This window comes from Ilyonectria robusta, assembly GCF_021365365.1.
Source record: "Ilyonectria robusta strain PMI_751 chromosome Unknown BGZ61scaffold_3, whole genome shotgun sequence".
Classification (NCBI taxonomy): Eukaryota; Fungi; Ascomycota; class Sordariomycetes; order Hypocreales; family Nectriaceae; genus Ilyonectria; species Ilyonectria robusta.
The window spans coordinates 1,641,243-1,661,334 of record NW_025764437.1 but is presented as its reverse complement, the minus strand read 5'-3'; the positions used below and the strand labels follow the sequence as shown (position 1 = coordinate 1,661,334).

General features: G+C 54.5%; 8 protein-coding genes across 8 annotated transcripts; 5 read left to right on the top strand and 3 right to left on the bottom strand.

Annotated features, from left to right (window-relative positions):
- Positions 1-429: 429 nt before the first annotated feature.
- Positions 430-1,196, top strand: BGZ61DRAFT_343463 (uncharacterized protein; the record flags this gene model as incomplete). The annotated part of the gene is made up of 2 exons (XM_046239602.1): positions 430-1,063; positions 1,135-1,196. 2 exons carry the CDS (start codon positions 430-432, stop codon positions 1,194-1,196), a joined length of 696 nt encoding a protein of 231 aa, XP_046109618.1.
- A 365-nt stretch (positions 1,197-1,561) lies between these two features.
- BGZ61DRAFT_443198 (uncharacterized protein) lies at positions 1,562-3,591 on the bottom strand. The gene has a single exon (XM_046244843.1). The coding sequence runs from the start codon at positions 3,285-3,287 to the stop codon at positions 1,770-1,772; it is 1,518 nt and encodes a 505-aa protein (XP_046109617.1). The 5' UTR covers positions 3,288-3,591; the 3' UTR covers positions 1,562-1,769.
- Positions 3,592-4,192: 601 nt separating this feature from the next.
- BGZ61DRAFT_412474 (uncharacterized protein) lies at positions 4,193-7,357 on the top strand. Its single transcript, XM_046243296.1, has 3 exons — positions 4,193-4,953; positions 5,005-6,930; positions 6,998-7,357. The coding sequence occupies exons 1-3, from the start codon at positions 4,646-4,648 to the stop codon at positions 7,077-7,079; spliced, it is 2,316 nt and encodes a 771-aa protein (XP_046109616.1). The 5' UTR covers positions 4,193-4,645; the 3' UTR covers positions 7,080-7,357.
- Positions 7,358-7,380: 23 nt separating this feature from the next.
- On the bottom strand, positions 7,381-9,220 carry BGZ61DRAFT_130325 (Peroxin 13, N-terminal region-domain-containing protein). Its single transcript, XM_046237139.1, has 3 exons — positions 9,065-9,220; positions 8,478-8,951; positions 7,381-8,422 (listed from the first exon to the last, which is right to left on the bottom strand). The coding sequence occupies exons 1-3, from the start codon at positions 9,120-9,122 to the stop codon at positions 7,710-7,712; spliced, it is 1,245 nt and encodes a 414-aa protein (XP_046109615.1). The 5' UTR covers positions 9,123-9,220; the 3' UTR covers positions 7,381-7,709.
- A 1,403-nt stretch (positions 9,221-10,623) lies between these two features.
- BGZ61DRAFT_343399 (DNA polymerase ligase-domain-containing protein) lies at positions 10,624-12,013 on the top strand (the record flags this gene model as incomplete). The annotated part of the gene is made up of 2 exons (XM_046239592.1): positions 10,624-11,100; positions 11,165-12,013. The coding sequence occupies 2 exons, from the start codon at positions 10,624-10,626 to the stop codon at positions 12,011-12,013; spliced, it is 1,326 nt and encodes a 441-aa protein (XP_046109614.1).
- A 382-nt stretch (positions 12,014-12,395) lies between these two features.
- BGZ61DRAFT_490676 (WD40-repeat-containing domain protein) lies at positions 12,396-14,713 on the bottom strand (the record flags this gene model as incomplete). Its single annotated transcript, XM_046250355.1, has 4 exons — positions 12,396-12,990; positions 13,040-14,150; positions 14,199-14,432; positions 14,491-14,713. 4 exons carry the CDS (start codon positions 14,711-14,713, stop codon positions 12,396-12,398), a joined length of 2,163 nt encoding a protein of 720 aa, XP_046109613.1.
- An 811-nt stretch (positions 14,714-15,524) lies between these two features.
- On the top strand, positions 15,525-16,076 carry BGZ61DRAFT_560560 (uncharacterized protein; the record flags this gene model as incomplete). Its single annotated transcript, XM_046255792.1, has 2 exons — positions 15,525-15,692; positions 15,792-16,076. The coding sequence occupies 2 exons, from the start codon at positions 15,525-15,527 to the stop codon at positions 16,074-16,076; spliced, it is 453 nt and encodes a 150-aa protein (XP_046109612.1).
- A 665-nt stretch (positions 16,077-16,741) lies between these two features.
- Positions 16,742-17,497, top strand: BGZ61DRAFT_443193 (uncharacterized protein). Its single transcript, XM_046244842.1, has one exon. It carries the CDS (start codon positions 16,843-16,845, stop codon positions 17,392-17,394), a length of 552 nt encoding a protein of 183 aa, XP_046109611.1. The 5' UTR covers positions 16,742-16,842; the 3' UTR covers positions 17,395-17,497.
- The last annotated feature ends 2,595 nt before the right edge of the window (positions 17,498-20,092 follow it).

The following is a 20,092-nucleotide window of genomic DNA, read 5'->3' as shown; positions in this document are numbered from 1 at the left end:
CCCATCAAACAAGATCTCGTTCTAAAATCCGACATATAACAACTGCGGGAGCGTATCTGCAGCAAGAAGAAGAAGCATCACAAACCATCCACTTGCACGGCATCCATTCATCAGCTCCATCCATCCAAAAAGCCGACTGTAATCCCGACCATCCGATTCATCGGCGACCGATATACCTGCGGCGATCCATTTTTTCTCACTTTTACTAATTGGGTGCCCGAAACCCGATACCTGACCCACAACAACCCGCACTGCAACACCTCATCCTCCATCATACGACACTTATAGCGCAGCCCTCCATCCAGCTTCGAGCTCGCCGGCCATAGAAGAACCCGCCCGCCTCGGCCCCGCGAAACTTCCAATTCCCCTCCACCATCGTCTCGTCCTCGAGCCGCCAAACCGGATACTCCCCTAGACACTTCCGCCAACATGAAGATCCTCACCAAGGAAGAAGAGGCGGCCCATTACGCCGTCGTCGTCAAGGGCGGCCTTATCGGAGGTACCCTGGGCCTCGCCCTCGGTGTCGGCGGTGTCATGTTCGCCTCGCGCCGCTATCCTGCCTTCCGCGGCCTCACCATCCCCTTCCGAACCTTCCTCGTCACGTCAACAGGCACCTTTGGCGCCATTGTCAACGCCGATCGCTGGTCCATCCACCACCAGCAGTCGATGAACCCCATGTACGGCTACAAGGACGCCACCCAGCGCGCACAGGAAATGAGGCGTCAGAATGAGAGCGCGTATCAGCGCTTCATGGAGTACGGCAAGGAGAACCGATACTCCATCGTCTTCGTCTCGTGGCTTGCCAGCATGGGTGTCGCCTTTGCCCTCGTCAGCCGCTCGCCCATGAACACCGCCAACAAGGTCGTCCAGGCCCGTGTGTACGCCCAGGGCCTCACACTTGCCGTTCTCATCATCTCCGCCGCCTTCGAGATGAACGATGCCAAGAAGGGCTCCGGCCGCTGGCAGACCGTCATGGTGCTCGACCCCGATGACCCCGAGCACAAGCACATGATTGAGAAGAGAATCCACAAGGAGGAGTACGAGGGCCAAGATCTCTGGAAGGGTACGTTCATCCCCAAATTCTGACATGCGACCTCCAATTGGATGACTTGAAGCTAACTTGCTGCTGAATAGATATGGTTGCTGCTGAGGAGAAGAGATTGGCTTCCAAGAAGACCTCCGAGAGCAAGATATAAGCATTATATATTTCCAAGGACACTGTCCAAGATGCCTTGGACACGACTCACCAAATATCCCAACCTCAAAACCACCACTAATAAAGAGGTCGCTATAACCCGTTGCTTGATTACCCGGGGCCATGACAGGAGGAGGAACCATGAAGACTGGTTGTGCTATTCCGGAGTTGATTGCCAATGAAACCAGGCGTTTGATTGAAAGGAACGAGCTTTAGGGAAAATGGAGAAAATCCTGAGATATTACAGTGCGAAGCTATAGAACACTCGGGAAAGGATGCCAGGGACCTGTAGGATGAGGTAGTCTATCCAAATTGATCCGAGAAATCGGAGATTGGACTGTATGATAGAATATAGAATATCCAACATCACCACACCTCGGAGATTCGAAGATAAAAACACCACTTCTAAAGCTTTACAAAATGACAATAGGCCGCCGACTCCCGTCCATCTCTTTTTTTGTCCCACTCGTTCTCATAAATTCATCTCTTACACCCCAAGCTAAATATCAACGCAAAGACGACAGACGTACAATAGCATTATGAGCCCAGTCACAAACCCCGCCCCAACCCCAATTCATACCTCAATAGTGAAGTGGCTAATCTGCGAGTAGTACGAGTGAACAGCTAGTTCGAGTAGCATGACGTCGCCAAAGACCTCGGAGCCGTCGAAGCCGCCGATGATGATGAGACGGCTATCGTACAGGACGGTGCCGTGATAACCGCGGCCGGAGGGGCCTTTGCCGTAGACCCGGCGCTTGTCCCAGGTCATGGTGACTAGGTTGAGCAGTAGGACGTCGTTTGAGTACTCGTTACCGTCATGGCCACCGATGACGAAGAGGTAGGAGCCGACAATCGTGGCAGTGTGAGAGAGGCGACGGAAGGCAACAGGGATAGAAACGGCCCGCCAGAACTGTTGGTCTACATCGTAGACCCAGACATCGTCAAAGCACTCGCCGCCATCGGACCCGCCAAAGATGATGAGTTTACTGCCCACCATGTTAGAAGTGTGATAGCCCCGGGCCTTGGGGCGGTAGTCCTTGGACCCTGGAGCGTTCTTGTCGGGGCTTGAAATTAGTCGCCACGACATCTTGTTCACGTCGCTGACATCAAGCCTCCAGATATCGTTCAGAGCCCTTACTCCATCACCTCCACCAAAGATATAGATTCCATTCTTATAAAGGCATGCTGTGTGCGCCCTCCGCTTAGATGGCATCTTGTCACCGATAATGCGCGGCTTGCTCCACCGGAAGTTGGTCGTATCCAGCACGTAAACGTCGTTGTAGTACTCTGGTCCGTCGCCGCCTCCAAATACGACGAGTTTCTTCCCCACGGCGGTGCAGGTCATGGCCCTCAAAGGGACGGGTATATCGCCGACGACATGAGGGATGGACCAGTAGAACGAATCGGCATCGAAGACGTAGAGGTCGCTGAAGCATGTCCGCGAGTCGCAGCCCCCAAATACGAAGATGTTTGATCCGATGAGAGTAGTTGTGTGCGCTCGCAGACTCGGGTGAGGGGAACCCGACGAGGGAGCCTTTGACCAGTACATGCCGGATGCTGGAGCAACAGCGACCTCCGGCGAGGATTTGATATCGGGGAGTGGGGGAAAGGCTGTGTGCTGTCCTCGGAGACGTGAAGCGGCTAACGTTGCATGTCGAGCAGCTGCCGCCGACGCAGTGTGAAGAGGCCGGCCAGCTATCGCGGACGTCGACCGCATGACGGGTGGACGCCGGGGATCTTTGTCACCCTCGCTCGAGGCATCGCCGCCGCCGTTTAAGATGGAGGGAGGTGGTTTGGAAGGCCTGGCGGCAGGACGGTGGGAAACTACCTGAGAGGCAGACTGGGAGCGCTGGCGAATGGTGAGGTCCGAGGGCTTTCGGCGGCTGGTATGGATGCTCTTGCTGGCAAGATGGCCGGGGGTATGGCTCCGGGGCAGGGGCGCTGGTTCGCTCGAGTCGTCATCGTCAGAGTCGGATTCGTCGGGGAGGTTTGGATTGGGCCTTGCAGCCGGTGATGCGGTGGTAATCTTCTGGGATCGCACGACCTTGGTCTTGAGGGGGGACTTATCGGTAGACCTGCCCAGATCCGCCATGGTCTCACGAGTCGTGCTTCATTGCCCGTGCCCGACACGAGGGAGGGAGGGAGGGAGGGAGTGACGGCCGAAGACGATGGCCGACGACTGCAATGGAGGAACGAGGAGGGACGAGGGGGAAGGGCGGCCTTCTCGGATGACGGGATAATTCTGGGCTGCGACAGATTATAGGCTCCGGGGCCAGGTCAACACTGTGAGGTCTGGCGGGAGGTATGCGGTGGTAAGGACGGTGGTGGACTGCGACGATGCTGGCTGCGAACACGGCTGGTTGGAGGGAGATGATGTAGGTAGTACGTAGGGTTCGCTGGGGTTGGCGGAGGTCCGGACGGGAGCTGGGGCATCTGGGTGGGTGCTAGCCTCCAGGGCTCTGGGCGCCGGGCTCGCCGCTGCACATGGAAGCTCCCACTAAATTTACAGGGGCCTGGAACTGACAAGTGCGGCGGGTCGACAACCTGAACCAACCCTTGCCCACCTGGCACAGCACCTTGCAAACGGTGCAATAGCCAACTGGACCCAAGTCCCTGCCATCTTCTGACAGCTGCAGCACCACGCCTGAACTCGTACGTACTACGTAGTACGTAGTACAGCAAGCTGAGAGCCGTCGGGAAGAGTGTTTCAAGCAAATTAGCAGAGGATCGCGAACGGCATCTGGGTGCAGCTGGGATCCTTGCCTTTGCCCGCGCCGCATGCATGAAGACATCGACGGGAGTCAATTGGGTCTATTGGCTCCCTGGGTATTTAGTGTTTAGGGAATTAAATGCCCGAGTTCTCATTGAGCGGCTCTGTCTCTCCTGCGCTGTGAGACTGATCGCCCGCCCGGCCTTATTCTTTACTAATTAGGGACTCAAAGGGCATCTCGTCCACTGTGGATGGAGGGGCCCTCATGAGGGGCAACAGGGCAACAGGGCAACAGGACTCCACTCAGCTGGAGCTTAGTGAGGGAAGGGAGGAGCCGCCCAGTTCCCCAATGGCCTGCACGGATACCTTCCTCGATTAGCGTGTGCATCCTTGTTGAATCGCCCACTCATATCGATATTTTTTTTTCTTCTCCACGATCAAGCTTGCAGCAGGCATTCAACCTCACGGAACCCTGCAGCAAGTTGGCAGAAAATAGTTCCCAATTTTTATTTTCTCATTTGACCTCTCACCAGGAGCCCTTGGATTCGATTGGTTCGCGTGTTGCCCAGCCGCGTGAGCAAACAAACACCGACTAGCCTAAGCGTCACATTGACTCTCACCACTCACCCCAGTACACCAATTCCACCTCCATCAACTGCAGTACACACATCCCGTATCTGCAGCTACATCTACATCTTGTTCTCTCCTCTTCCTTCAGCCCCTGTGCTGTTCAGGAAACCATGTCTGAGCAAGCAGACGTCAAGATGGAAGGTGGCTCCCCTCAAGCACAACATGCCCCACCAGCCAACGACTCAAGCAACGCACCTGTCGACGCAGATGCTGGAGAGAGGGCTTCGAAGAGACTTAAGACGGAAGATTCGCCCCCCTCTCGAGCAGCCCCGGCTTTTGAGGAGGCTGTCCCTGGCGAAGGCCAAGACAACGCGAACCCTACAAAGAGCGAGAATGGCCAAGCCGGAGATTCAAACACCGATCCCAAGCCTGACCATGTCGACGGGCGTGTCAAGGGTCTTGCGCCCATTAAGAAAGAGTAATTTACGTCCCCTACCTCCAAAATTGTACCTGGTTAACAAAACTCCAGATACCTAATCGACATGGGCAACCAGGCCAACCAAGAAGATGAGGCTTCCAACCAGGCTAATGACGATGATGCTGCTGAGGGTCGCGGTTCTACTGAGCAGGGTGACTCCAGGGATGACAGAAACTCCCGCAAGGGTGGCAAGAAGGACAAGAAGGACAAGAAGAAGAGCAAGGGCCAGAACACAGAGCGTAGCTTCGGCAGGTTTGATGACGCCATCCGCCTGTGCAACAGCCGAGCCTTTTACCCAGAATTCTCGCCCAGAGAGTGCAGGTTTGCCGAGCGATGCAAGTTATGCCACGATCTCCGCAAATACCTCGACGAAGGCCGTCGCGAAGATGTTGAGACGCTTGGTGGAAAGTGCCCTGTGTTCGAGCAACACGGCTACTGCCCGTCCGGATGGAAATGCCGCTTCGTTAAAAGCCACATGAAGGAAGTCGAGCACGAGGATGGCAGAAAGGAGCTCGTTCTCGTCAACAATTCCGCGGCTGATGGTAAGGACATCGGGCCTAAGGATGAGGAGTCCGAGGAGCAGCGCCCCGCCATCTCCAACATTGTCAGCATGGACAAAAAGATCGCCCTCAATCGCAAACGAACCGACTTTACCCGCTCGGATCAGTACATCCAGTGGCTCAACCTGGAGGCAAGGCTGAGCGAGGAGTTCCAGAACCGTCGCAAGTCGCAGGCGAACGAGGGTATCGAGGACCTTCGCGCCCGATATGTCGATCCTCCTTTCAAGCCCTCTGAGAAGCGTCGTCTTTACTTTGGGCCTGAAACTCCCACGCTGGCGCCCCTGACTACCCAAGGCAATCTGCCTTTCCGCAGACTCTGTGTTGAGCTCGGTGCTCAACTCACCTATTCTGAGATGGCCATGGGCATGCCTCTGGTTCAAGGCACAAAGTCTGACTGGACACTGCTTAAGGTCCACGATTCAGAACTCACTGCCCCCAAATTCAACCCCGGCTCCGTACCTGTCTTTGAGGACTATGATCATAAGGTTGACCTCAAGTTCGGTGCCCAGATCTCAGGAAGCAACTACTGGGTCGTCACCAAGGCCGCCGACGTCCTTAACCGTTATTGCCCACACCTCCGGCTCATTGACCTGAACTGCGGATGCCCCATCGATATGGTTTTCAAGTCAGGTGGCGGCTCCGCCCTCCTAGAGAACCAGGGCAAACTGGAGCGCATGATCCGGGGCATGAACGCCACATCCGGTGAGGTCCCTATTACCGCCAAGATCCGCATGGGTATCCGCAACAACCGACCTACGGCTACCCAGCTCATCGGAAGGCTTGCCTTTGGCGCCCGCGAGCACCGCGAACGCCTCGGTGCTCCCGGTTGCGCGGCCCTCACATTGCACGGCCGCAGTCGTGAACAGCGATACACCAAGAAGGCCGACTGGGGCTACATTGGCGAGTGCGCTGCGCTCATCAAGACTTACAATGCGGAGAAAGCCTCTCTGACCGACACAATTGCGGAACCTGACGCCAGCACTCTCCCCAATGCCAAGGATGGCCGGATGTACTTCCTAGGCAATGGTGACTGCTATTCTCATACGGAGTACTTCGAAAACATCGAAAAGGCGCGTGTCGACACTGTCATGATTGGCCGTGGCGCCCTCATCAAGCCATGGCTATTCGAGGAGATCGAAAAGGGCCAGTACCTCGACAAATCCTCAACTGAACGTCTCACCTATATCGAGAAGTTTGTCCGTTACGGCCTCGATGCTTGGGGTTCCGACGAGCTTGGTATCGGGTTCACCCGCCGCTTCCTCCTCGAGTGGCTCAGCTTCACACACCGATATGTGCCCATCGGCTTGCTCGAGCATCTTCCCCCAAGCTTGAACGACCGCCCGCCTGCGTATAAGGGCCGCGACGAGCTGGAGACGCTCATGGCTTCCACCAACTTCAGGGACTGGATCAAAATCAGGTACGTTTTTAACCAGTTCCTCCCTGTCCAGGAAATGTGTGTCGTACTAACAATGTGTCTTCCGCAGCGAAATGTTCCTGGGTCCTGTCCACCCGACTTTCAAGTTCCAGCCCAAACATAAGTCCAACTCCTACGAGGCGGAGGGCTAAGCGGGCGAGTATCGCCATAACTGTGGGGTGTAAGAAGGTCTCACGGATTTTCTTTTGCTATTATTTGAAGTCACGACCTTTCGGAGATGTGTTTGACGAGATGAGTTATATGTGAAGAAGACACTAAACAGAGGAAGTCTTTTGGCCTCATCACATGCAAATGGCTAAAGGGCGACGACACTGGGATGTGAACATTTATTCTAGTTCGAGGCATAGAAATTCACGGATGGAGTAGCTCTCTGCCTACGGTAGTCAGGTATTATGAAAATACAATCATCAAAGTCAGAATTCCCTGTACTGAGTTTACACCAAGCAACCAAGTGATAAAAAAAATAAAGATATTTAATACAAAGGAGGCCTGAAAGAAGGTACACAGGTATGTAGATATAACGTAGACATGTTGTCGGGACATATCCCCCTGGTATATAGAAGAGGCAACAACAAATAAACCTAAACGCTAGGGACCGGTTTGATCATGAACCATTACTCCTGAAGGATTTTTTTATAACCCAATGAACCACAAATACACCCATTTCCAATACCTGTAAACAGGATTTTGCAACCTGTCGTGTCCGCCCACGACATCATTGCCGTTCTCTCCAGGCATAGTCCAGGAGAACCAACACAAGTCTAGGAGTAGAAGTGGCTCCTCTGCATGCCATCAGCAGTTGTGTAATCTTTCTTGACCTCCTCAGGCTGTTCGATAGAGCTGGTAATGGAGTTGGTGCGGCTGCTATCACTAGGGGCGGCCTTGATCTTCTTCACCTCCTGAGTCGGGCGCTTTAAAACCTCGAGGTAGGTGGAGGGGAGGTAGCCTGAGCGGCCATCCCGAGATCGGCACTGCCACCACTCACTAGGGCTCCCGGAGGGGTCCTCCTTGCTGAGAACCGCAACCAAATCGCCCTTGCGGGCCTCAAGCTCCATGCCGTTGGAAGGCTGGGGGAGGAAGTCATATAGAAGGCGACAGAATTCGAGCTTGGTAGGGTCAACAGCCTGCTGCTGGAGGGCCTGTTGCTGGAGGCGCTTCTCCTCCTCCTCGTGCGACGCAGCAAAAGCCTTGATCATCTTAGACATCAAGAAGGGAAGACCAAAGGCGGCGACGACGAAGAAGAGGAGGGGCTTGCGGCTCGCCTTAGGAGGGAGCGGGGAGCCGTCAGGGCCGGTTGAGCGGCCTTCGAAGCGGGCGAAGGCGAGCGGGGTGAGGGCAGTAGCATCGGCAGGCGGCGGGCGGCCAGTGATTTTGGCAATGAGTGTTCTAATCCAACGCATGAGGGTGAAGATGCCGAGAATGGAGCCCAGGGTGTCTCGCAGGTTTCCGAATTGCTCGGCGACAGAGACCATGGCTGTTGGCTGGGTCAGCGACTAGCTGGAACACAGAGCAAAGTTGAATAGACTTACCAAAGAAGCTTGACTGCGTCGCCATATATGTGCTCTCGAGCATCTGGGCGAAGCCGCCAAAGGCCGTCACGATGCCCTCGAGCATCTGGAAGGTAGCCTGTGTGCTGTTGTTGAAGCGGTTTGTCAGGCTGTTGGGATCGCCCGGCATTCCCATGCCTCCCATGCCTCCCATTCCACCGTACATGCCTCCCATGCCTCCTCCATACATGCCACCGCCGTAGCCGCCCATGCCGCCGTACATGCCGCCTCCCATTCCGCCGTAGGAGCCAAAGCGTGAGTAAGGACTGGAGTATGGAGATGAGTAGGAGCTGGCCATGGAACCGTAAGGAGAGGTGCCCATGCGGCTGTAGGCGGCGGCATTCTGGTTGACAGAGGAAGCAAGAGAAGTAGGACGGTCAGGGAGCGGCGGAGCGGAGCCGGTGGTTGAGGGAACGGCAGTAGTGGTGGAAGCGATAGAGGGCGAGATTGGTGATACTAGGGTTGAAGTCGGTGAGCATGCATGCATATGCAGGAAATGCGGGAAATGCAGAGACGCATGTGCTGATAGTGGAGGGATTGGGGTAAGGGTGAGTGTTTATCCCACTTACCAGCTGCCGATGTTGTTGCCGCGCCGGGTTGCTCCCAGGGCTTGGGCGGGGACGCCATTGTCGCGGGGAGTTGCAGCGGAGGAAGGGTAGGAATCGGGGATTGAAGATTGGAACCCAAAGGCGGACGTGACGTAGAAAGAGATCCCGGCAGGTATCACAGGGTTTCGGGTCGGGGCGCGTCGCTGTTCGAGTGTCGACGTGGATGGTCGCTCAATGGTTGCGATCCGTGAGACTTTGGGGGTTGGTGGTGGACCCTAGGCCTCGGTCTGGGGAGCGCGGATGACGCCGGCCGAGGATTCCCAAGCCCGCGCACGCGACGGAGCGAGGCAGCGTCGTTCAGGGCGTGTCGCGAGGCAACAAAGGCGATGGCGGAGGGCAGGCGACGACGGGCGGCGATGATTAAGGATGAGGAGGAAGAGGAGAAAGGAACGAATGAAGGGACGGTGGAGTGGAGGAGATGGTAGGAGATCGAAGGCAGATGGTGGATAGCGGATTGCGGGTGGTAGGATTTGCAAGCAGATTGGGGAAAGGGCGACCTCGGGGGGCGATAACCTCTTAGCCTCTTGCCATGGCTGGTGAGAGGACGGCAAGAAGGACCAGGTGAGAGCTGCGACTAGCCGCTACTGGCTGCAAAAATGCAGAAGTGGGGAAGGGACCCCCGAGAGACGCAGAGAAATCCGGGGAGCCACGCCGAGGCAGGCAAACCAGGCCAGGCAAGACTCAGCGAGGAGGCGGCGGCAGGAGCGACTGGACCGGGGCTTCGACCGAACTGACCTCGGCACTCCGCACCGCCGCGCTCTTGCCCCCTTCTACCTTTTCCTGCATATTGAGATGTGACGTACAGCATGTACCTACCCCAGGTGCGACTGCTGCGTGCTCGGGAGAATGGCAATGTTCCTGTGAATCATTCCCGGTGGCGACGACTGTCGTTTACGTCCAGCTGCGCAGTGCAACAAACACAACAACGCAACAACGCAACTAGCAATGATGCCCGGGTCAGGACTCATCGCAGAGAGGTTCATGTCGCCGCCCTTCTAGTACAATTCATTACCTCACTAAGTATCCCATCGAAATCGAAATCCGCAACGGAGATTCCTCGGACATCTCCTTCATATGATCCAGAGAAAAACGTCGGAGCACGTACATAGGTAGTGCCGCTAATGTCCCACCGGCAAGACTCCTGGTAGGGTGATACCCGCCTGGAGTCCGTCCCGGTCCTCTGTTTTGCCATGTGAACGTGGATCACGGCTCGCACCGACCGCCACCGCAACGGCTACCCTATACTTATCATCCACGCCACGCCTCTGGAAATCATTAGGTCTTCCATGATTACCTCGTGACGAATGAGTTGATACAGTGCTGGCTTATGTGTAGAGCTTCATATAAGCTACTCTTTGGGATTGTGGCTTTCTATAGTCATTGGGTTATGCGCCCTTCGAAGATGTAGTCGAATATACAGATAGATTCTGCAGCCTCTTCTCTTTAGTCTATCACCTGCGCTGATCAACTCACATTCCACCTTTCTGCATCTAACATCATCTCAACAACGCTGCAGCACCATGTCGAGCAAACGTCCCCCAAGCCCTGACCTTATCCCGAACCCGTTTATTAAGAAACGCAACCTCGAATGGACTCTTGCGGCTCCCCACACTACTCTACCCACACCTCCATCGCCATCACACGCCAAGTCCGCTCCCTCAACCGCCGCTATCGAGTCCGGTTCTGTACAGGTCGACGACCACCTCTCTCACTTTACCACTCATCTGGCTGCACATATATCCCCTTCCTCACCGTCCCCACCCCTGTCCGTTTCATCCTACGCGTCTCTTTACGCTGATGCAGCTGGGAACTCTCGCGGCGCTCACTTCGTCATCCACCAACATGACCATCCCATCGCCGGTACCCACTATGATCTCCGCCTCCAGATTAACGAGACGAGTAGCGCGAGCTGGGCCATCATGTATGGGCTCCCTGGGGACCCAAACAGTCTTCGGTTGAACCGCAATGCGACCGAGACTCGAGTCCACTGTCTGTGGGTATTACCACCCACTCTATCGAATACCCAGATATCACTTCATATATCTGACCAGGATATTGCAGAACCACCTCATTGAGACAGCTTCTACTGCTACGGGATCTCTCCTAATATGGGACACAGGAACGTACACTGTCCTCCCCCGCAAAAGCAAGCACGCTCCCTCATCTGATCCATCCTCCCAAACGTCCTCCGCATCATCATCACAACAAGACAACTCTACCGCTACTCCCTCACCGACCCCGCAGAACCTTCTGCACGCAGCCTTCCAAAACCGAAAGATCCGCATCTGCCTCCACGGTTCCCGCCTACCCGACCCTTTCGTTCTTAATCTGCGCCTCACCAAGTCCGAGGACGCCGCAGGCAGGGCCCGCGGCGCCCGGACTCCCATGAACCGGCGTCGCCGCCACCAGGGAGGCATACCGCAACAACAGCCAGAGACAAGCGACGAGGAAGACGAGAGTGATGTGGCGATTGACGACGACGAAGATGTCCCCTCAAGCGCTGACGGGATTGTATCTGGGGAGAACCTGTCTCTCATGGAACGTGAGATTCGCGAGCTTGAGGACGAGCACGACCGGCGTACAAACGCCTACCCGGGCGCCCAAAACACCATTGGTAGTGTCCATCAGAGAAGGTGGTACATATCGCTCGACCGGCGGGCCTGCGGCTTTGTTAATAGGCGGACCAAAGGCCGCTCAGCGTGGGAGTTCGAGGGCCCGAATAGTGTCTCTCATGATGGGGGAAGGGGATGTCTAAGCACTGGCAGTGACCGCCTATCCTTCCCCTTCTACGTCCGTGGTACAGAATACGAACGCAGCGTGGTGACGGGACGGCGCGGTGCCGACATACTTGAAGACGAAGGCGTCAAAAACTTCGTACCGCGAAAGGGGTGGACACCCGTCTTGAACTGATCTACCCAGCTCGATCCCAAACTACATGGGAACGCCAATAAACACAGACTTATAATGAAAGAAAAACATTGTTGAAAAACATTATCTGAACGTCCTAACCATGGCCTATGACCCCAAATATACCCTGCCTTCCCGATACATGGCGATAGTTTTCCTCTGTCTCAGCGACGAGGCTCAGCCTACAGGTCCGGAAATCAACCAGTCTTCTCCAATTGCAAATCAACCATCCTGGTGAAACTAAAAAACGCCGTCCATGCCTAAAACACTAGCTCCCCGTGTTTCCGTAATGACCAACCTGGCCCGAGCCCCTGACCTTTTTAATGTCGTGTACATTATCTTGACAATTGCAACTTGCCGTAGCCCTGGTGGTTTCACAAGCACTTTAAGTCTTGGAATCAACGGGTGTTGGCGCAATACGCCTCTTCTTGGGCTCCTTCACATCCTCCTTCTCACTTTCGCTTGCATCTCTCTTGGTTCCGGCAATACTGCCGGAGGTGCTCTTAGGTGTCTCTGGAGGCGTCGTCATCGGCATCCCAGTCACCTTGCCAGAGCTGGCGGCAGCAATGCCAGGGACGTTGCCAGAGATCAAAGTAGGATTACTGATGACACCAGTTGGAACCGAACTGGATTGGGTCGTAATTGTGGCAATCGAAGACGTTGAATTTGAGCGTGTTGGGGATGAAGGGCGCTGGGAGGTGAGGGAGGCCGAAGGAGGCGGCGAAGGGGCTGTAAAGGAGCTCGCTGAGTTGCGATGCTGGTGATGCGAGCCGTTCGGGAATGGTGACGGAGGGGCAAAACTAGTTGTCGGAGTGGGAATTGGGGTGTTTTGAGCCGACAATGAAGTTGCGGTTCCGGCCTGTGTCTTGGGCCGGGGAATTTCGCCCTTGTAAACTTCACCTAGCTCACCAGGCGAGAAAGAAAGTGTGGAGCAGAACCCATCAGACGATGAAATCATTAGGGTCAGGCCATCACTCGACCTAGAATGAATTAGCAAGGACCTAGGTAAGGGGCTATAGTGAAACGTACCAAGCAAGATCGGTGAATGTTGCGCAGTGGAGGTTGCTCACAACACAAATGGGGGTCTTCTGCTGAGTATCGTAGAGTAGGACCGAATCTTGGGTCGCAACTGCGTACACCATTCGATATGGCAACGAGAACGCCGGCTTTGGGCCTGGTGTGGATGCGCCTGTCTCTACGCTCGCACCCTTGGATGAGACAGAAGTAGATTCCGCCGGGGTGGACGGAGCTGCGGGTGGAGGGGGCGGGTCCATGACCGAGGAGGCAGGGGACTGTTTTGAGAGGGGTTCCGGCAGGGACGGGATAGGATCCTCAGCGGAAGACGTGTCGATGGTGATATTTCGAGTTGTAGGCGGCGACTGACGCAAAGCGTAGAATATAGGCGAGCACTTGACCACCACGGATGGTTTCTTGTGGCCTGGAAGATGGGCGATCGGGGGTTTGTTGATACCGCCACGGGTATAGATATAAACGGTATTGATGATCTCGTAGCTAGGCTTCGCATCCTTTTCAGCCGGGTGTTGGTTTTGATATTGCCCAGAAGGTGTCAAGAGCAGGCAGCCATCTGGGGTAAAGGTGAGTCGCCGGAAGAAAGAAGTCAGAGTCTCGTTGGCGTAAAGATTGGCGTTCTTCACGCCTAGCCCTGTGCTGATAACGGGGGGCTTTGGCGAGGGCTCCATAGGCATGACGGCTGGCAACGGCATGGACGGCGCTGGAGAGACGGAGCGGCGAGAGGAGAAGGAGGATCGGCGACTGTGGCTCACGACGCTCGGTGGATTCATGGGAAGTGGAAATGAGGTTGGCGTCCCAGGTGCGGACGGCACTGGGGAGCCTGCCGAGGTGCCCGAGTCTAAGACAGAGAGTTGGGAGCGATGGCCAAAATCTGGAGGAGCAGGGCTGCTGGAGGAGATGCGTCGTGGGGGCAGATCGGCTTTGATGTGGCTGGCGAGGCGAGGAGGCTTATCGTCTTGGCTGAGGGTGTATTGGCCGTCTTTTGTCTTTAAGGAATAGACGTGAACCGATCGGTCGGATGATTGTGTCGCGATATACTCGTTCAAGGGATCCCAAGTAACGCCCTGAACGTAGTGACAGTGCTCGGCGATTTGGCGAACCAGCGTTCCTGCTGCAAGATTAGAGATTGTTGTGTATTAAGGGTCGAGTTGCGGACCTGAGTGAGCATTGTAGATGCGAGCAATGTTGTCCATGCTACCAATGATGAAGTGAGCACCATCGGGAGACCATGCCAAGTCATAGATCTCTGCACCGCTAGACCGACACATATGCTTGGCCCTCCATGACTCTTTGTCTTCTTGACCTTCGGAACCGAAGTTGGATTGGGGGGTCTCGCTGGGAACCCAGAGGATAACGTTGCCATCATCGCCGGCGGAGGCGAGGAGTTCACCTGGCAGCGAATATGGTTAGACGTGACAACCAGGAGACGGGGAGGGGAGGAAACCAACCTTTGGGAGCCCAGCGGACTACATTGACGGCCTGGTTATGTTTGGATAAGGTTGAAAGATACTCGACCTTGCGGTCCTCGCCATCGGATTGAACCTTCCAGATTCTGACGTGGTTATCACCACCCGCAGTTGCTAGGCGCCCTCTAGCACCGGGCTCGAAGTGAGCCGAGTAAACGGGGGCATTTTGGTCGTGCCAATTGATGATGAGAGGAGTGGCTTTCATCGCGTCGACGATGCAGAGACACTAGGGTGGTCGATGACGGAGCTGCATGTGGAGGCGCCTGGCGAGGCGGCGGGAGGAGAGGATCGACGCGACAGTGGGGGAGTTTTGGAGCTGTTGGACTCGAGGTTGAAGTTGAGGTTGAGGTTGAGGTTGGAGGTGATGTTTGGAGAAGAAAGAAAATGGCCGACGGGATCACGACTAAGAGGGGCGTGGCTCGGAAGGATGGGAACCGGGGAGTTGAAGTTGTGTACCGACTAATTAGGTAGCACCAAGTAAGTACAGTGGGTGGTGAATGGTTAGTGGGTGCGTGGTGAGTTGGGGGGTGGAGACCTGGAGCTGGTGTGGACCTCAGGCTGAGTCGAGCACTTGAGCTGCAGGCGAGTCGGCCCTGGACTGGGCGGTAATTAGTGGGCAATGGCGGAATGGGGACGGGATCCCAGGGGGCTTAGCGGGCAATCGGGCCTGCAGAGTTGGCGGACGGGACGATGGAAAACGGGTCGAATGTTGGATGGTGAGAAGGAAAAAGGGAAAAAGGGACAAAGGGAGAGAGGGCGGACACAAAGCGAGGGGAGAAAGGAGGAGCTGAGGTTTATTTTGGCGGACTCCCAGGAGCCCTAAACCTGCGCCAACAGCATTACGGCGCAGAACGTTTTGCCGGGGCGGGTGTCCGGGCGATCGTATCACGGGGCAAAAAACCTTGGTTCCGGTGCACAAAGCCTGAGCAGTCAGTGCAAGCAAGCCTCTGTAGCAGAGCAGCCAGGCTTTGTCACTTCCAGGTAGGCTACCAACCTATGTGAGAAGGTCGGGCGGGATGGATTCCAGCGGAGGTGGAGCACCTGAACCGCGCTGCCCCCAAAACGACACTGGATGCAAGCCTCTCACACGCCTGCAGCCACGGGGTGCAGCAGCTGCAGCAAAGGCTGCAACATCACCTACCTGGCGGCGCCGAGCGAGTGACGACGCACGCAGCAAAGCCCCGGTGTGCGAGTGGCACCCAATGGGCCCTATCCTATTCAGAGATGTGCATGCCGGCCGGAACGCCTGTCATCAATGCACTGGCAGCTAGGCACCGCCTAAGGTGCCCTGGCCAGCTGAGGGCACTGGCGCTGAGACGGCTGGCACTGGGCTGCGTCCGGCACAGGGTCTCTGGCCCCCAGCACACCTATCACCTGTAAGCGCCCTAGCGGACATTTTCTTGCAACCACCCGCACCACCCAAGACACGACCGCACACGTCCAGGTTGCCAACCAACGGGGTACGAATACAGGGCTCCAGTTCCCCGACGGATGCGAGGATGAGACGGCCCGGCAACACACCCGGCTGGGAAGTCTTGGACGGAGGGCCAAGGCTTGGTTGGAGCTGAGCCGGGCTCCAGTTACCATTTTACGAAAGACGGATCTAGAGACATGGTCTGATCTGAGAGCCTTAGGAAAAAAAGGAAATAAAAAAGCAAAGCAAAGAAAAGACAGAAACCAAAAAAAATCAGGGAGAACGGGATCCAGCCCTGCGGAACCGGGACCAGGATGAGGGAGCGATGATTGAAACATGAGAGACGGGAACTTGGATGGAGGGGCCCGGACCCAGAAGCCATCATTTCCGGTTGGCTGCAAGCCCATTCCATCCATCATGGATGACTGCTGTTCATGGTCACAAAATGCCCAGAGACAACTGCACAGATTGGGGTGACACAACGCCCAGGACGGAGGGCACAGTGATCACACATCCTCTCGATCGACATGTCGCCTCGAGTTAACCCGTTGGCTTTGTTGGCGTCTCGCGTTGTAATTAGTGACTCGCTGGCGTTTCTCAGCAGGGAACGTGTCAGTAGTGGTGTCAGTGTTAGGCTCGGCGTCAGCGTCGGCCACCAATCGCGTTAACCGTCTTTCTCATCCGTGGCACGGCATTTTATGGGAAGCGGCCTGGATCGACATACTGCGCAAGTCAGTAGTTGAAACCAAACCCAAGCACACGACTCGCCTCGCTCGCTCTCGGGCCCGGATTGAGGGACCCTGCGTTGCATGCATCAACCATGTATCATGCAATACGTATGTTATCCATCCCTAATTACAGACTCGTTCTCTGCATCGTGGCCACCAGCTTGTGGATAACTTCACTTGCACAGAAGCGTCATGTGCATGTGCAAGTATCGTCATGGTTGGGTCGTAATGACGAGTATTATTTTTTGCCTTTTCATGGCTTTCGTTCGGCCCCCCTTGGTTCCTCGCCCTCGGCTGGCCACCGCCCCCACAGCTCGGCGTGTCGTTGGCTTCGTCTCTCATGCATGGCGCAGAGACCTACATCTCCGGAACACGCAGAAACATGAAATACATGGGGTTTCCAACGAGCGGTGTAGGTCCAGGGCGGAGGTGTTGATTGCCACTATCCGCCCTGTTTGCGAGTCCGATGTTGCGCAGGCTATACGGAGACCAATTGCCGGCATCACAGCCGTCCACTCCGGCACGTACATGCACTCAGATCTGCAGGGGATCGGATCCCCGATGCAGTCTTGCTCCAAGCGGGATTTTGGATATATCCCCGAGGGACATAGGTGCGTGCAAGGGCTTATCAAGGGCACTCAAATGGGGCACTTCCGTGTCAGCTCAGGTCTTGTGATGGTCAAGAGTCTCACACAGGATCGACGCCTCTATGCAGCTTTGGTCTCATATTTATTCCTGCCATAGTCTAGGAGCGCCCAATAGCAACAGGACAAGTACGGGGCTATGGAATGCGAATTTGAAATGTATGTTAGAGTAGATTCACAAGGGTGTTATTCGCTGTCCTGGCAATCTCCTAGGTTTACCTACTGAACGATGTGGGGCACTAGAGTCGAAAGGCCAACTCTGTCCTGTTAACCGAGTTGTTGGGTAATGATAATGCTAATAAGAGTTCTATCCTTAAACTTTAAGTTCACAAAATCAGCTCTTAGACAAAGTCTGGAACACGTAGCGAGGTATGTCTGTTTGTGGCCGCAGGATGGAGGAGTGCATAAGTTCGCACCATCCCACGGTATTTGGTGAATCCACCAATGTGCTCCTGTCGCTCCCCTTCATGCGAAATGCTTCCCACTGATTATCGCACCGTAATAATTTCGATTGCCGAGAAACCCCAATATCACCGCGGCCTTGATTGAAGTGTACAAGGTTCTGTGTTCTAGAAAAACGCCCATCAAACTTATTAGAGAGATCGTACTTCGGAAGATCCGGTGGAAGACGAATGAGTGCACCCCTTTAACTTACCCGAACACGATGCAACTGACGCACTGTCCTCGGATAGAAATTGCCACTGTCACTAAACCCCGTTATTGTAGATAGATTGCTACTGTTGCCGTTTGTCCGGCGACTGAGGGCGTTCTGGACGCAAGGTAACCCTTCGCCGGCGAGTCGCGACATACATCAGACGGACGGCAGCGCCAATAACAATTGCTGACGGCGTAATGCATGGCTCTAAAGAAAGTGCCTAGAACATCGGAGATATCTCAATTATTAAAGCTGCGTGCTTGTCGGCCCTGTGGCTCCTCACCTTGTCGCTGGACAGGTTCCCGATGTAACTGTTCTAATTTCCAGTCTTGTCATGCCAACCGTAGAGTTAAATACGGGCTTCTACTATAGTCAAGAGAAATTCGAGAAAGTCAAAAGCCATTGTTTGTGTCATATTATCAAAGCCCATACTTGCGTTGTTTCGAAATACTTCATCGCAGCATGATCGACCAACTCAACTACAGCGTCATTCTCGAAAATATTAGATAGGGAAGACAAAATAAACATTAACTTTCCACTACCTAAGAAAAAGATTCTGGTCATTTTTATACATATTTTCGATTTCGTGTTCTGTTTCTAGACGGCAAGATTCTATTCATCAGTCCCAGGTCGTGAACCCAAACGATCGCAACAATCGAGAAATACACTAGATTCGACCAGCGTGGATCATATACTACATATTTCACCTATTACACGCCCCGCCTAATCATATGGGTCTGGAAGTGAACCTTGAAGACCACTCTTGATAACATATGGTCTCATTCTACTATCCGGACCCAACACTTGCCTGAGCATATTCATTGAGGTGGTGAGAAGGCTAGAGACGACTGTTCGTAGACGATTTAGGGAGGTTAGATGTGGTTGCTACGCGCAGCCAAAATACAGCCTTAACGAGTTTGAATCCATCATACATCTTGTCCAAACCTCAAGCGTCTCGTCTGATCCTGACGACTGACACCAGAGTGGTCAAGGCCGAGTGAGTTTGCGTCTATTGCCCACTCGGTTCTTGAAGATTCCAGGGAGCCCAGCTTAGCACCAAGTATTAACGAATCTCAACTTCGAATGAGGGTGAAGCAAGCCATCATCATCTAGCACAGACGGCAACCAAGGCGAATCTCATTGCACCGAAGAAAAGGATAGAATGAGTAGTGGCTGGTTTATACATGGGATATGTTCTTCTTCTCCCATGTGGATTTGTTCTTTGGACTACTAACTAGACTCTGGTTGCTATCCCCGTAGATCGAACATAGCATGTTGGTGTTCTGGTTTACTCTGCGTGTGCACCGACTCATGCGCTAATGCTGGTAGGTCTGACCCGAGCGATGCGCTGACTTGGGCTCTATTGTACCCAGCAGCCAACCATACAGGCTATGGCATTTTCGAGTGTTGTATCTTAATGCAAGTGATCGAAGATGCCAACTCTCGAGTAGCTCAAATGATATGAAACGACTACAACGAGTTGACGGCGATGGTGTGATTTTTCCGCTTCGGTGATGAAGAGCGCTCGCGAGACATGATATCGTGCTAGCATATTTGTGAAGGATAGCGATAGCCATCATATAAATTGGGGTTGAAGTTGAGGGTGTTGGCGATGAGCCCCCTCTGAGCCCTGTCCTCCTCGTCAATACTCAAGTTCAAAGTCAAGAGGGATGCAGCATGAGAGCTCGACACAGCCATGCATCTAAACATGAGTTCACTTGGTAACTACTTGTGGTTTGGAAAGGCTCTTTCCATGGTGAGTTGGTGAATGGTCTGGCAGAGGAAGGCTCTTGGTGTCAAGAGTACCAATCCCAGAAGCGCCACTCGGTCGTGTCTCATCATCTTGCAACAAATTCCAACTTCTCATTCCTCAATTTCTGTACCCCCCTTAGCGCTTCATTAATGGACGTGCTCGCGAACCGTTAATGGACATGCCAGCTTCCCCTCTTGGCACGGAGCTGCTTGAGGCACGCTTCGGGAGTTACAGAGCAGAAGTCTGGCGAGGACGCCATGTAGTGGGACACGTTTTATATAAGGATGATAGGATAATGATGACAGATAATGTTTGCGAAACAGTTCGACAACTTAGAGTCGTAGAATATGTTCGCGGGGTTCGTACATGGCCTTGACGGATTGATGCCCG